Here is a 17,211-nt window from a genome sequence, read left to right on the forward strand (position 1 = left end):
AAATGGTTTTTCCCCTCTATTATTAAGTGCAATTTAGATACATGGCAGCTCCAAATCTCCAAACTTATAGACCTGACCATCTTAGTATTCAGAAAAACAAAGTCCTCCAGATGGCAGGTCTCAGCCTCTTTAGAAGGCATTTGGAACACCTTCTGATTCCTGAATATGCCACTTGGAGTCCCCCACCCTGATTTCAACAGGCTTCTCAAAATATTTCTTCCAGACTCATACTCCTTCTCTCCAAGAGGAATTTGGGTGAATAAAGTGTCTTCCATTTCATTACATGTACACATAAGAAGGAAATTCTATAGTGATTGATCCAGGTGTATTGCTCACAGGCTACCACCCCAGGCACTTCAAGATCCATTACCATTATTTTAGATTAAAAATTAGCTGGTAGCTACATCAGGGAGGGGAAAAAAAAAAAAAAAAAAAACATGTTCTGTCCTTTTCTATCTTTATGTAACATACTTGTCATGGACCAACCCCACAAAAGAAAAGCCCAGCCCAGCCACATCTGTCTCTGCACATAATAAGAAAATGTTTACCTCTAAAATTCTGTTCATACACCAACACACTTTAAGGCCTGGCCATTTGTGGCTACTTATGGATTATAAATAGCAGTTAAAAGAAATAAATAAACCCAGGAACAGCTGGAGGAGGCACAAAGAAGGGATGAAGGGAACCCCAGGCCCTCAGCAAGTCAAAGCCAAACAGCTGAATTGTATGTAAACATTATGAAAGAAAATGCAAAGGTTGTCAGGAAGAAGAAGCAGCTTCCCCAGCCCTCCCCACACCCTCTCTGTCCAATTTTTGTTATCATGATTCTTTCCCTATTTTGTGCATGTCCACCCCCCATCACCTGTACAGATAAATGCTTAAAGTCACAACCTTGCGCACACCCAGTCTGATTCCAGAGTGGCATCCATATTCCATGTGAAAAGGCATCCAGGATGTGCAGCTGCAGCTACCTACTCTCCAGGCTTCCCAGAGTCCTCCTTATCCCACTGTAATTTAGATATGAAGAGTCTGTCTCTCAAAGTCTAGGTTTATAAGTGACTTAAATGTTATCCCCAAAGATCCTTGGTGAAGAAGATGAGCTAAAAATTACCTTAACAAATCATCTTCCGAGAAAAGAAAAATGATGCCTGTCACCTTTAAAAAGCCAACCAATCAATAACAAAATAATGAGCTCAAAAGAATGACAATTCTTTTTTTTTCTCCCATGATGCCGACTATATGCAATAGCACTGTTTTCAAAAGAAGCACAATTTACTCCTCTTAAAGGGAGCCCATGAGGAGGTATCCACTATGCTTTGGGCTCTTCATATTGTATTCTCGAGAGAGCACGGAGCAATTTGTTATGTGTCTGATTATTATTTGCACCACTCAATTAGTCAATACATACAATCAGATTAATCAGGAGACAGTAGACACCTGTGAAAAAGAAACAGGAAAGGAAAAGGTTTTCAAAAGGGTAGAAGGAAGTAAAAGAACTGATCAGGAATCACTAAGCAATTATTTTCAGTCCTTTTCGTCCAATGATGCCTTTTTTACTTCAAGAAATGTTAGGGTTCTGGTTAAAGATGGAAGACAACACACTCAGCCTTCAGTCTCTTCAAAAAAACCATCAAAACCACAAAAAGACTTGGGTAAAGCCTAAATCCCCAGAACAAAGTGAAAAGGACAAAGACAAAAGCAACATGGTGTGAAAGGCAAATAAAATTTCAGGACCCCAAATTCACTATGCCAAAAGGGAAAAATTAAGCTTGGAAGCCAAGTCACAAAAAACAAACAAACAAAACAGTTGCATTTTCTTTTGTTCCTAAACTGATAGCCACAGATAGAGGCCATATGTCTCCACCAGGGGCCTCCCTCACCCTGACAATGTAAATTAACAACTTATCCTCATGGTATGGGACAAGAGGAGGCTAGAGATTGTCCCCACCTACCCCAAGATGAATGCATATTTGACTGCTTTCTCTACTCCATGTTTATCTTATGTAAAGTGCAGATTCATTAAGCACAAGGTGAATACATAACTACCTGTTCTCTCTACCCCTCCTTTTTTTTTTTTTTTTTTTTTTTTTTTTTGAGACAGAGTCTCGCTCTGTCATCAGGCTGTGGCCACTGCAACCTCTGACTCCCTGGTTCAAGTGATTCTCCTGCCTCAGTCTCCCAAGTAGCTGGGATTATAGGCATGTGCTACCATGCCCGGCTAATTTTTGTATTTTTAGTAGAGACAGGGTTCACCATGTTAGCCAGGATAGTCTCGATCTCCTGACCTCATGATTCACCCACCTTGGGCTCCCAAAGTGCTGGGATTACAGGCGTGAGCCACCGCACCTGGCCTATCCTTCCTTTCATGTGTAACATGGATTCACAAGAGTGCGACCTCCTTTTTTTGCTTTGTTCTTTCCTCTCTTGTCCACTTTTCCCCTTTAAATATTGAAGCCCTCCAAATCCTCTTCAGAAAAAGTACAGGCTACAGATCCTACCGTGGCTTATGTCTCCTCTTCCCAGGCATGTCTTCAACCTTGGCAAAATAAACCAACCTTGGCAAAATAAACCTCTACATTGATGGAGGCCTGTGTCAGGTACTTTTTGGTTTATAATGGTAATGGAAAACTGGAAAGCAGATGGAAGAGTGGCTGGATCACTGACTTAGAAGGCTGAATCCTAAACCAGCCCAGGTACCTTTAGGAGTAGGGATGAAAGTGGGGTCCAAATATAAGGGGTCTGACTCAAATCTATTTAAGATACAGTTAGATACCTCCCAGCCCGTCATTCCCTCAGCACTTGGCTGAAGACTAGATGTTTACTCTCTTATTGGGGTAAAATGTCAGGATTCTAGGCGCAGCTGAGGGTAGGGATAGCATATTAAAAACATGAGCAAGGAATCTGTTGAAGATTTACAGACTGATTTTGAGACACTCCCCCGCAACACGCACCCCAGGCTTATGTTTACTCTGTCTTAGTCCGTTTGTGTTGCTAGAAAGGAATACCTGAGGCTGGGTATAAAGAAAAAAAAAAGGGGGGTCTTATTTGACTCACAGTTCTGCTGGCTGGAAGACTGGACATCTGGTGAGAGCCTCACACTGCTTCCAATCATGGCAAATGGCAAATGGGAGCTGGTCTATGCAGAGCTCATGTGGCCAGAGAGGAAGGAAGAGGGAGTGGGGGAAAGGTGCCAGGCTCTTTTTAACAACCAGCTCTCTTAGGAACTAACAGAGCAAGAACTCACTCGTTACCATGAGGACAACACCAATCCCTTCCTGAGGGATCCACCCTCATGACCCAAACATCTCCCATTAGACTCCACCTCCAGCACTGGTGATCAAATTTCAGCATGAGGTTTGTACGGGTCAAATATCTAAACCATAGTACACTCAGTTCCTAGACGTTGTCAGCCAGACTTTTACCCTCTAGATGGAACACTGGAAGAGCCTTCCTTGCAGAATCAGATCCCAATACAAATGACCTAGAGATATTGACATAAAGACATTTGTCAAAGAAGTTCTTCAGCCAGTCCAGCCTAGTAAAGCCCACATTTGACAAGTCACACCCAACACTCTCAGAGTTTCCAATGGACTCCATGGAGACACCACTCAAATACAAAGGGCATAGACTCATTGGGGCATTTGAGGAAAACCTTTACAATGAAAGATAGAGGCCAAAATAAATAAGCAGAAAACAGCAACTTGGAGGAAACAGAGCTTATGAAAATATAAAAAGGAACCTCAAAAATGGCGTTGACAGGATGAATATCCCAAGGGCAAGAAGTTAAAATGGAAGAAATCACTCAGAAATAGAGCCAAAGGCAGAGATGGAAAATAGAGAGAAAAAAAAAAAATAAGAAAACAAAAACACGATCAGTTCAGGAGGTCCAATATCTGAACAAAAAATTTCAATAGAGTTGTTCTCTACTCTCTACATGAAAAAGAAGAAATCGACAAAGAAATAATTGAGATATCCCAGGATGGAAAATAAGTTTCCAGATTGAAAGGGCCCTCTAAACTCTCACCACAACAGATGAAAATACAAAAATACTCTGTGAAACTTTAGACAACTAAAGAGAAAATCCTACAAGCTTTCAGAAAGAGGAGAAAGAGAGAGAAGGGAGTTTCAACAAAAGTATAACGAATCAGAAAAGACACTGAATTTCTTAGCAGCAACATTGGAAACTAGAAGGTAATGAGGCAGAGAAAGTGTTTTCTAATCCAAAATTTTATACAGTCAAACTGTAATTAAGTGTGTAGGCAGAATAAAGACATTTTTAGATATGCAAGATCTCAAAACACTTCTCATGCAACCTTTATCAGGGAGATACTAGGTACTAGTACCTCCACCAAATAATAGTACCAGTCGCCAAAATGAGACTCACTAAGAAAGAGAAAGACAACGGATACGGGACACAGGGGATCAAAAACAAGGGAGCAAAGGGAATTTCTAGGATAATGGTGAAAGAAACCCTTAAGATGGCAGCTGTGCAGTAGGCATAGAGCATAACTAGCCCAGCCTGGATCAAGTCAGAAGGTGCTGGAATCATCAAGAAGATGAAATTGTTGGAAATACCTAATGCGTTTAAGTACTGAAGACAGATTTATATCTTGGGAGCAAGTTAGGGGAATAAATTAGTAGTAAGCACAAAGAGAGCTAATCACCAAACAGAAAAGGCAAATGTTTTACTTTTTATTTTACCAGTTGGAATAGCTTTTTGTTGTCATCATTGTTGTTGTTTTTATTTTTTAAATTTTTATTTCAATAGTTTTGGGGGAAGAGGTGGTATTTGGGTGCATGGAAAAGTTCTTTAGTGGTGATTTCTGAGACTTTGGTCTACCCTTCATCCAAGCAGTGTACACTGTACCCAATATGCAATCCTTTATCCTTCACCTCCCTGCCACCCTTCCCTGTAAGCTTCTGCTTATAAGTGAGAACATAGGATGTTTGGTTTTCCATTCCTGAGTTACTTCACTTAGAATAATAGTCTCCAACTCCATCCAAGTTGCTTTGAATGCCATTATTTTGTTCCTTTTTATGGCTAAGTAGTATTTCATGGTATATGTATTTCATATGCATACACTACATTTTCTTTATCCATTTGTTGGTTGATGAGTATTTAGGCTGGTTCCACATTTTTACAGCTGTGAATTATGCTGCTATAAACCTGCACGTGCAAGTGTCTTTTTCATATAATGACTTATTTTCCTCTGTGTAGATATCCAGTAGTGGGATTGCTGGATCAAACAATAGTTCTATAATACTTTTAGCTCTTTAAAAAATCTCCATGCTGTTTTCCATAGTGGTTGTACTAGTTTACATTCCCACCAGCAGTATAAAAGTGTTCCCCTTTCACCACATCCATGCCAATATCTGTTGTTGTGTTTTTTTTAATCATGGCCGTTCTTGCAGCAGTAAGGTGGTTTTGCATTGTGATTTTGATTTGCATTTTCCAGATAATTAGAGATGCTGAGCATTTTTTCATGTTGGACATTAGTATATATATACTTTTTTTTATAATTGTCTATTCATGTCCTTTGCCCACTTTTTGATGGCATAATTGGTTTTTTCTTGCTGATCTGTTTGAGTTCTTTGTAGATTCTGGATATTAGTCCTTTCTCAGATGCACAGTTTGTGAATATTTTCTCCCACTCTGTGAGTTGTCTGTTTACTCTGTTGATTATTTCTTTTGCTGTGCAGCAACTTTCTAGTTTAATTAGGTCCCATCTATTTATCTTTGTTTTCATTGCATTTGCTTTTGGGTTCATAAAGTCCTTGCCTAAGCCAATGTCTAGAAGAGTTTTTCCAGTACTGTCATAAAGAATTTTTGTGACTTTGGGTATTATATTTAAGTCTCTATCTATCTTAAGTTGATTTTTGTGTAAGGTAAGAAATGAGGATACAGTTTCATTCTTCTACATGTGGCTTGCCAATTATCCCAGCACTATTTGTTGAATAGGGTGTACTTTGTCCCACTTTATGTTTTTGTTTGTTTTGCTGAAGATCAGTTGGCTGTATTTGGCTTTATTTCTGGGTTCTCTTTTCTATTCCATTGGTCTACATGCCCATTTTTACACCAGTACCATGTTGTTTCAGTAATAATAGCTTTGTAGGATAGTTTGAAGTCAGGTAATGTGTGATGCCTCTAGATTTGTTTTTGGGTTTTGTGGGGTTTATTTGCTTGCTTACTTACTCTTGCTTTCACTATGTGGGCTCTAGAAAAGGCAAATATTACCTTCAGAAAAAACAAAAGGCTTTACAGGAAAGAAATAGTAATCATAGTATACTAAATGGCTCAGTTGTGAATAGCACCTACATAGGTCATAAGAATGCAAACACTGAATGTTAACTAACCACATGTGAAAGTGAAGTGTATAAAGAAAACTGAAACCCTCTCTTCCTTAGTGGGAAATAAGTAGATTATTCCTACTATAAAAAAAAGTCAAGAAAGAGCAAGATAAGGATGTTATTTAGAGATATGTAGGTAAATTTCAAAAAAGTATAAGTACTTCTGAAGGGCAGGAAATGGAGGGCAAACTTGGGAATGGAAGGGGAACTCCCATCAAGCTCTTCACTTTTACTATTTGACTCTTTAAACTATGTAGATATATAACTTTTTTTTAAAGAAACTATTTTTAAAGTAAAAAGAAAGTGTATGGATATCCCCATGTATATTGACTGTCTCTTGACTGAGAAAGAACATGATAAAAGCCACACTTTAAAATATATTTGAACTTCCTTACTCAGAGAAGCATTTACATACATTAGAAAAATAGTAGATTCACGTAAGTACAGAACACATAATTGATTCATGCCTAAGCAGTGCTCAGTACGTGTAGGGATTTCCTCTCCCTATAAGGTTTAGTAATTAAGAGACTTAACTTACCTAAACCTCAGTTTACCATAAATGTTACCAAGAATGGATGCAGTTGTTCATCGGCTCTTTGGATGCTGTAAGATCCATATCTTTTTAAAGTTCCCTTTTATATGTACTAGCTTGAGTAGGTATCTAATTGTTGCACCCAAACATGCCCTGAGAAAAATAGTGAAGATATATACACTACTCAAAGTTGTCCAGTTGGCAAGTGATAGAGACATCATTTGAAACTAGTACAAAGGCTATTCTACTTTGCTACACATTTATAGATCTTCATAATTTTTCTTCAGTGACTTTTTTTTCCCACAAAAAGCACTTTTTATTTGAGACAAAGAGAAGTCTTACTGAAAGGATTACATTTCCAAGCAGTCAAAACTCAACTGCTAGTGGCACTATTTTGGCCCGGTAGATTCTGCTTCTCTTTGGTCAGAAAAGGGTATTCAGGTTGTACTTTCCCCAGCTGGGCAAAAAGAAGGGCAAAGCAAAGCTACTCTATTTACAGGGCTCGTCAGATCCAACATTAAGATAGACACACCCTCGCTGGCCACTCTACAGGTTGCTGTCCCACTGCTGAGTGACACAGGCCATACTATCTTTGCAAGGAAAACAAAATGAGGCAGGAAACACAGTATAGGTCACTTGGGGACAAGCAGGCATCTGCAGCTTCAAAAATCCTCATGGAAGGGGTAATCGTTGCGGGAGGCACAGCCCACCAAGGCACAGACCCTCCCATTTCTGTTGTAGCTGAATAAGGTGGTCATATCCTGGCTGTTCAGTTTAAAGTCGAAGACCTTAAAGTTCTCAGCAATGTGTTCTGGTGTCACAGACTTGGGGATCACCACCAAGTTCCTCTACGTGGGGAACCAGATCAGAACCTGGGCTGTAGTTTTATTATGCTTGGCTGTGATTTCCTTGATCCTGGGATCCTCCAGGAGGGAAGGATCCGCAGGCTTGGCCCAGGGCCTGTCAGAAGAGCTGAGGGGGCTGTAGGCGGTCACCATGATGCCTTTGGACTGACAGTACTGGATTAACTTCTCCTGAGTGAGGTACAGGTGGCACTCAGTCTGGTTAACCACCTACTTATACTTTAAGTCAGGCTTGTTTTAGATCCTCTCAACCTGGAGATGGTTGAAGTTGAAGATGCCAATAGCTTTCACCAGCCCTTCATCTACTAGCTCTTCCATGCCCGCCCATGTGTCCAGAATGTTGGTGTCACTGGGAACCACATTACCTGACTGATCCAATGGGAAAATTCCTTCCCAGACTTGACGCTTGTTGGCCAGCGAATATGGTAGAGGTCCAGGTAGTCCAGCTTCAGGTCAATGAGCATCTTCTGGAAGGCTCCTTTCAACAGGCCCTTCTCATGGTACACTCGCCACAGCTTGTTGACGATGAAGAGCTCCTCATGTTTCACTACCTGCTCCCTGAGCTTCTCCTGAATGGCCACTCCCACCTCATTCTTATTCTGGTACACGTGGGCACAGTCGATGTGGCAGTACCCAACGTCAATGGCCACCTTCACAGCCTCAGTTACCTGGCCTGGAGGAGACTTCCAGGTGCCTAGCCCCAGGATGGCCATCTTGGTGCCGTTGTTGAGCATGAAGTGGCTGGCCGTGGCTGCTGCGCTCTCCAGACCTCCGCCCAGAACCATGCACCTCAGTGACTCTTTAGGTAACTTAATAATATTAAAATAGTTATGTCTTTAAGAATGCCTGGTCTAATCAACAATGAAATACTTACTGTGACAGTGGAGCCACTTAATAGATTTGGATTTGCAAAGCCAGTAGGTGGGAGGTTGCTTATTTTCTAATAGGTACCTGACGTGAAGCAGTGGGTGCTTTTATTATGGCTACAGGGACCTACCTGATTTTCCCAACTATGGATAGGTAGAGAGACTGAGGTAGCATATAGTCTAGTCTACATGCATTTTATATATAAATATACTATTAAAATGTCAAAAATAAACTATATATTTTCTAATTAGAACATACAAAAAAATGGCCTCATATGTGTAATCCCAACACCTTGGGAGGCTGAGGTGGGAGGATCCTTGAGCCCAGGAGTTCAAGACCAGGGTGGGCAACACTGTGAGACCCTGTCTATATAAATATATAATGCTTTTTTAAAAATAAACATATGAAAAAGGGAAATACCATTTACAAAAAAAAAAAAGTAAGGAACTATAAACATCTACATGCAAGTGAATTACCTTCCTGGTTAATAAGACCTCACTTGTAGCTACCTCTCCTTTACCTTTTTATCACACATTTCCTACCCTGGGAAAAGGTAGGGAGACTACTCCCTTCACAAAGGAAACATGGAAAAAAGACAAACAGCTCCCTAAGAATTAGTTTCTCATGCTTGAGTTCTGATATGGGGTGTTATATTTTCACACAAAAAGCCCTGCTGAATTCCTCACAAATTAACTCTGGGTTAATTTGCTGAACTACTATTACCTAGTTCCACTTAATCTCATTCTAGTTTTCCTTATTCTGCCTTAGAAAAGGACTTTTCTTGGACTCCCTCATACTGATAAGCTAAGTGTCAATAACTTCCAGCCTTATGAAGATCTCCGAGCACACTGCCTAAATTCCAGCTTAGAGTTCCACAGCAAAGGCAGGGGCTGAGCTCAGCTTTTCCTCTATGCCTAGTCAGACCCATTTTCAGCCATCTCCAAAAAAAGGCTGTACCTTGCAGCTTGTGTTTTAATTACACACTTCCTATATACTCTCTTCCTAAAGGAAAATTGAATGAAAATAGAGAATAAAAAGCAATAAAGAAAATCAACAAAACCAAAAGTTGGTTCTTTGAAAAGATCAACAAAATTAACAAATCTTTGATGAGACTGACTAAAAAATCAAGAGAAAAGACTCAAGTTACTAAAATACAGAACGATGCTGGGAACATTACTACTGATATTACAGAAATAAAGAGGATTACATGACAGTATTATGAACAATTGTATGTCAACAATTTTGATTATTGATTCAATCTACTTAATAGTTATAGGTCTAGTAAAATTTTCCATTTCTTTATTAGTCAGTTTTGGTAGATTATGTGTTTCTAGGAATTGTTCATTTCATCCAGGTTATTCAACGTGTTGCATTCCAGTCTAGGCAGCAGGGCCAGACCCTGTCTCAAAAACAACAACTACAACAAAAAAACAACTTAGAAGTAAATTTAACCAAGGAAGCAAAAGACTTGTACGCTGAAAACTATGAAACATTGCTGGAAGGTAAAATAAATGAAAAGACATCCTTTGTTCATGGATTGGCAGACTTAACATTGTTAAGATGACAAGACTACCCAAAGTAATCTACAGCTTCAATACAATCGCTATTAAAATCCCAACAGCATTTTTTGGGGCAGAAATATTAAAAAACAACAACAACAACAACAACCCTACCCTAAAATTCATCAAGGGATCAATCTCCAATAATCCTCTAACAGGATTGCTGTACAGACTCAATTAGATCAGGGGTTTAGTGAATTCTTTTTTTTTTTTTTTTCCTTGAGATGGGGTTTCACTCTGTCACCCAGGCTGAAGTGCAACAGCATGATCTCAGCTCACTGCAACCTCCACCTCCCAGATTCAAGAGATTATCATCCCTCAACCTCCCCAATAACTGGAACTACAGGCATGCACCACCTTGCCCAGCTAAGTTTTGTATTTTTAGTAGAGACAGGGTTTCACCATGTTGACTAGGCTGGTCTCAAACTCCTGACCTCAGGTGATTCACCCATCTCCACCTCCCAAAGTGCTGGTATTACAGGCATGAACCACCACACTGGGCTGTGAATTCTTATAATTGTATGTTGCCTTGGCATCCATTTTAAATATAAGTTGGACTTCCTCATACCAGAAGTAGAGTTTAGTTGCCTTTGACACAATTTCTAGTTCTCCACCTCCTCCTAGTTCTGCAGTGCGGTTGATCCAGATGTCTGCCTTATACAACAACCTCCTGGTGATCACCTGCCTATAAGACAACTAGATGCAACCTATTTGACTTGCCTGGCTGACCCCCACATCTTGCATTGTCTGTGCAGATACGCTGCAGTGACCACCTCTCAGTCACAGCATGGCCCCATGGAACTCATGCTTGCTTGCTTTAAACCCACCAGTTAGAACTCCCTGTGGAAAACCTGCTTGGGCAATCCCCTGGACACCAAAAAGGGCTTTGGCCCTCAGGTCCTCCCTCACCCTCTCTCTTTTGCTTTCTACCCTCTGGTTGCCCCTGCAGGTCCCAGTCAGTGCCCCTCTTCCTGTCGGACCTGCTTGGGGTTTTTTTGTTGGTTTGTTTTTGAGATGGAGTCTCACTCTGTCGTCCAGGCTGGAATGTAGTGGTGCGATCTCGCCTCACTGCAATTTCCGCCTCCTAGGTTCAAGTGATTCTCATGCCTCAGCCTCCCAAGTAGCTGGGATTACAGGTGCCCAGCACCATGCCCAGCTAATTTTTTGTATTTTTAGTAGAGACAGGGTTTCATCATGTTGGCCAGGCTGGTCTTGAACTCCTGACCTCAAGTGATCCATCCACCTCAGCCTCCCAAAGTGCTAGGATTACAGGCGTGAGCCACCATGCCTGTCCCCTGCTGGTTTTATGATACCCTCTTCTCTCTGCAATCTTTAAGTAATTAAAAAACTGCTTCGGTTATTTTATGTGTCTTGCTATGCCACCTCCTCTGTGTCTCACCTGGCTGCCATACCTGATTCTAGCTCTCCTCAGGGCAGGGCTCTCCTAGAGAGTGATAATCTTGCATTAGGGCTACTCTCAAAAGAGAGACCTCAAAACCCAATGAGAAGAAAACACAACAAGGGGTTTTGGGGGAATTTGATGGGTTAACCCAAAGTTTACAGAGAAGTGCAAGGGACCAAGAATAGCCAAGATACAGTCAAAGGAAAATAAGACAAGAGGCCTTGCCCTATCAAGTATCAAGAATTATTAAAAAGCTCTAGTAATTAAGATAGTGGAGGCACAGAGGTATACTGAAAAATGAAATAGAATAGGTTCCAGAAACAGACCCATATGTATATGTGCATTTATGACAAAGCTGCCGTTGCTCACAGTGTGGAAATTCATGGTGCTGAGTACTGAGTATTCACACAGGAAAAAAGAGAAAAAGAAAAAGAAATATGATTCTATTTCTATTGGATCTATCCTATTGAAAACAAACATCAATTCCACGTAGACTGTAGGCCTAAATGTGAAAGGCAAAACTATAAAACTTTTAGAAGATAATATAGGCAATGTTATTATAACATTCAGTAAGAAAGATTGCATACAAAGTTGTTGTATAAATAGTTTATACAAAAAATATAAACTATAAAGGAAATGTTTGATAAGTTTGGCTAAGCTAAAATTAGAACATATGTTCACCAAAAGAAACTGTTAGAGAATTTAAAAAACAATTAAAAATGGAGAAGCTTTTGAGAAGTGTCTGTTCATATCCTTTGCCCACTTTTTGATGGGGTTGTTTGTTTTCTTCTTGTAAATTTGTTTGAGTTCTTTGTAGGTTCTGGATATTAGCCCTTTGTCAGATGAGTAGATTGCAAAAATTTTCTCCCATTCTGTAGGTTACCTGTTCACTCTGATGGTAGTTTCTTTTGCTGTGCAGAAGCTGTTTAGTTTAATTAGATCCCATTTGTCAATTTTGGCTTTTGTTGTTGTTGCTTTTGGTGTTTTAGATATGAAGTCCTTGCGCATGCCTATGTCCTGAGTGGTATTACCTAGGTTTTCTTCTAGGGTTTCTCAAAAGAAGACATTCATATAGCCAACAGACACATGAAAAAATGCTCATCATCACTCGCCATCAGAGAAATGCAAATCAAAACCACAATGAGATACCATCTCACACCAGTTAGAATGGCAATCATTAAAAAATCAGGAAACAACAGGTGCTGGAGAGGATGTGGAGAAATAGGAACGCTTTTACACTGTTGGTGGGACTGTATACTAGTTCAAACATTGTGGAAAACAGTGTGGCGATTCCTCAAGGATCTAGAACTAGAAATACCATTTGACCCAGCCATCCCATTACTGGGGATATACCCAAAGGATTATAAATCATGCTGCTATAAAGACACATGCACACATATGTTTATTGCGGCACTATTCACAATAGCAAAGACTTGGAATCAACCCAAATGTCCATCAGTGACATACTGGATTAAGAAAATGTGGCACATATACACCATAGAATACTATGCAGCCATAAAAAAGGATGAGTTTGTGTCCTTTGTAGGGACATGGATGCAGCTGGAAACCATCATTCTCAGCAAACTATCGCAAGAACAGAAAACCAAATACCGCATATTCTCACTCATAGGTGGGAATTGAACAATGAGATCACTTGGACACAGGAAGGGGAACATCACACACCGGGTCCTATTGTGGGGAGGGGGTAGGGGGAAGGGATAGCATTAGGAGATATACCTAATATAAATGATGAGTTAATGGGTGCAGCACACCAACATGCACATGTATACATATGTAACAAACCTGCACGTTGTGCACATGTACCCTAGAACTTAAAGTATAATTTAAAAAAATGGAGAAGCTATTTGTTGCAATATACAAATGTGGTAGTATCTAAAATACACAAAAAAGTCATATAAATCTATAAAGAAAAGAAATCTTAACAGAAAAAGATAGGTGCAACCATAAAAAAGAACAAGATTATGTCCTTTGTGGCAACATGGACGCAGCTGGAGGCCATTATCCTAAGCAAGTTAACACAGGAACAGAAAACCGAATACCACATGTTCTCACTTATAAGTGGGAGCTAAACATTGGGTACACGGGGACACAAAGGTGGCAACAACAGACACTGGGGACTGCTAGAGGGGGAAGTGGAGGGAAGGACTGAAAAACTATCAGGCACTAAGCTCATTACGTGGGTGACAGGATCGATTGTACCCTAAACTGCAGCATCACATAATATACCCATGGAACAAACCTGCACATGTACCCCTTGAATCTAAAATAGAAATTGAAATTATTTAAAAAATCATTAAGGTTGGCAAGACTTTCTCTCTTTAGAGTAGAAGAAACATAAGTATCCATATCCATATGAAAATATGCTTGGCCAGGTGCAGTGGCTCACGCCTGTAATCCCAGCACTTTGGGAGGCTGAGGTAGGTGGATCACCTGAGGTTGGAAGTTCGAGACCAGCTTGGCTAACATGGTGAAACCCTGTGTCTACTAAAACTACAAAAATTAGCCCAGCATGGTGGTGGGTGCCTGTAATCCCAGCTACTCTGGAGGCTGAGGCAAGAGAATCTCTGGAACCCAGGAGGTGGAGGTTGCAGTGAGCCAAGATCTTGCCATTGCACTCCAGCCTGGGCAACAGAGCGAGACTGTCGAAAAAAAAAAGAAAGAAAATATTCTCAACCTCATTCACAATCAGAAAAAAGAACAAACCACAGTAAGATACTATTTCATACCTACCAGACTAGCAAAACTTTAAAAGTCTGACAAAATCAGGTGTTGGCTATGATGGAAAAACCAGAGCACTCACACTGTTGGTGAGAGTGTCAATTGGCAAACCACTTGAAAAAGAATTAGAAATAATCTAGAGGAAGGCCGTCTTATTCTCAATATACATTTTATTACTCAATCCACTCCCGACATTAGAAAAAGCTGCAAAAATTAGATTCCGACCCTCAAACCTCACAACAGGACTTAATTAACCTCGCCTTCAAGGTGTACTGTAATAGAGTAGAGGCAGCCAAGTAGCAATGTATTTCTGAGTTGCAATTCCTTGCCTCCACTGTGAGACAAACCCCAGCCACATTTCCAGCAGACAAGAACTTCCAAACACCTGAACCGCAGCTGCCAGGGGTTCCTCCAGAACCTCCTCCCCCAGGAGCTAGCTACAAGTGCCGGAAATCTGGCCACTGGGCCAAGGAGTGCCCACAGCCTGGGATTCCTCCTAAGCCATGTCCCATCTGTGTGGGACCCCATTGAAAATTGGACTGTCCAGCTCCACCCACCGCCACTCCCAGAGCCCCTTCAACTCTGGCCCAAGGCTCTCTGACTCCTTCCTAGATCTTCTTGGCTTAGTGACTGAAGACTGACGCTGCCCAATCGCCTCGGAAGCCCCCTGGACCATCACAGACACTTCAGGTAACTCTCACAGTGGAGGGTAAGTCCGTTCCCTTCTTAACCAATATGGAAGCTACCAACTCCACATTACCTTCTTTTCAAGGGCCTGTTTCCTTTGCCTCCATAACTGTTGTGGGTATTGACTCCCAGGCTTCCAAACCTCTTAAAACTCCCCAACTCTGGTGCCAATTGGACAACATTCTTTTATACACTCCTTTCTAGTTATTCCCACCTGCCCAGCTCCCTTATTAGGTCTAGACATTTTAACTAAATTATCTGCTTCCCTGACTATTCCTGGGCTCAGCCACACCTCATTGCTGCCTTTTCCCCCAGTTCAAAGCCTCCTTCGCATCCTCCCCTTGTATCTCCCCACCTTAACCCACAAGTATGGGATACCTCTACTACCTCCTTGGTGACCAATCATGCACCCCTTATCATCCCATTAAAACCTAGTCACCCTTATCCTGCTCAATGCCAACATCCCATCCCACAGCATGCTTTAAAAGGATTAAAGCCTGTTATCACTCGCCTGTTACAGCATGGGCTTCCAAAATCTATTAACTCTCCTTACAATTCCCCCATTTTACCTGTCCTAAAACCAGACAAGCCTTACAGGTTAATTCAGGATCTACACCTTTTCAACCGAATTGTTTTGCCTAACCACTCCATGGTGTCAAACCCATATACTCTCCCATCCTCAATACTTCCCTCCACAACCCATTATTCTGTTCTGGATCTCAAACATGCTTTCTTTACTATTCCTTTGCACCCTTCATCCCAGCCTCTCTTCGCTTTCACTTGGACTGACCCTGACACCCATCAGGCTCAGCAAATTACCTGGGCTGTACTGCCGCAAGGCTTCGCAGTCAGCCCCCATTACTTTAGTCAGGCCCTAATTTCTTCCTCATGTTACCTATCTCGGCATAATTCTTCATGAAAACACATGTGCTCTCCCTGCCAATCGTGTCCGACTGATCTCTCAAACCCCAACATCTTCTACCAAACAACAACTCCTTTCCTTCCTAGGCATGGTTGGATACTTTCATCTTTGGATACCTGGTTTTGCCATCTTAACAAAACCATCACATAAACTCACAAAAGGAAACCTAGCTGACCCCATAGATCCTAAATCCTTTCCCCACTCCTTCAACAGCTTTAGAGACTGCCCCACACTAGCTCTCCCTGACTCAATCCAACCCTTTTCATTACACACAGTCAAAGTGCAGCGCTGTGCAGTCGGAATTCTTACACAAGGACCGGGACCACACCCTGTAGCCTTTTTGTCCAAACAACTTGACCTTACTGTTTTAGGCTGGCCATCATGTCTCCATGCAGTGGCTGCCACCACCCTAATACTTTTAGAGGCCCTCAAAAATCACAAACTATGCTCAACTCACTCTCTACAGTTCTCATAACTTCCAAAATCTATTTTCTTCCTCACACCTGACACATATACTTTCTGCTCCCCGGCTCCTTCAGCTGTACTCACTCTTCATTGAGTCTCCCACAATTACCATTGTTCCTGGCCTGGACTTTAATCTGGCCTCCCACATTATTCCTGATACCACACCTGACCCCCATGACTATCTCCCTGATACACCTGATATTCACTCCATTTCCCCAAATTTCCTTCTTTCCTGTTCCTCACCCTGGTCCCACTTGGTTTATTAATGGCAGTTCCACCAGGCCTAAATGCCACACACCAGCAAAAGCAGGCTATGCTATAGTATCTTCCACGTCTAACATTGAGGCTACTGCTCTGCCCCCTTCCACTACCTCTCAGCAAGCTGAATTCATTGCCTTAACTCGAGCCCTCACTCTTGCAAAAGGACTATGCATCAATATTTGTACTGACACTAAATCTGCCTTCCATATCCTGCACCACCATGCTGTTATATGGGCTGAAAGAGATTTCCTCACTACACAAGGTCCTCCACCATTAATGCCTCTTTAATAAAAACTCTTCTCAAGGCTGCTTTACTTCCAAAGGAAGCTGGAGTCTTACACTGCAAGGGCCATCAAAAGGCATCAGATCCCATCACTCAGGGCAACGCTTATGCTGATAAGGTAGCTAAAAAAGCAGCTAGCGATCCAACTTCTGTCCCTCATGGCCAGTTTTTCTCCTCATCTCGTCACTGCCACCTACTCCCCCAGTGAAACTTCCACTTATCAGTCTCTTCCCACACAAGGCAAATGGTTCTTGGACCAAGGAACATATCTCCTTCCAGCCTC

The 17,211-nt window shown here is 41.4% G+C and overlaps 1 protein-coding gene and 1 pseudogene across 2 annotated transcripts in view; both read right to left on the bottom strand.

The window, feature by feature from the left end:
• CNIH3 (cornichon family AMPA receptor auxiliary protein 3) overlaps nucleotides 1-17,211 on the bottom strand; it is a 335,293-nt gene that overhangs the window by 166,598 nt on the left and 151,484 nt on the right. Inside the window, exon 1 of one of the 2 annotated variants that reach the window (XM_037985513.2) lies at nucleotides 3,055-3,402. The exons of the other annotated variant lie outside the window; for it this stretch is intronic. Coding sequence (XP_037841441.1) covers nucleotides 3,055-3,081 — 27 coding nt within the window. The 5' untranslated portion in view covers nucleotides 3,082-3,402. Of the gene's footprint in view, nucleotides 1-3,054; nucleotides 3,403-17,211 lie in introns of those variants that run through there. 2 annotated transcript variants of the gene reach the window in all.
• LOC103230012 (aldo-keto reductase family 1 member B1 pseudogene) lies at nucleotides 7,543-8,477 on the bottom strand (annotated as a pseudogene).

This window comes from Chlorocebus sabaeus, chromosome 25 (genome assembly GCF_047675955.1).
Source record: "Chlorocebus sabaeus isolate Y175 chromosome 25, mChlSab1.0.hap1, whole genome shotgun sequence".
Classification (NCBI taxonomy): Eukaryota; Metazoa; Chordata; class Mammalia; order Primates; family Cercopithecidae; genus Chlorocebus; species Chlorocebus sabaeus.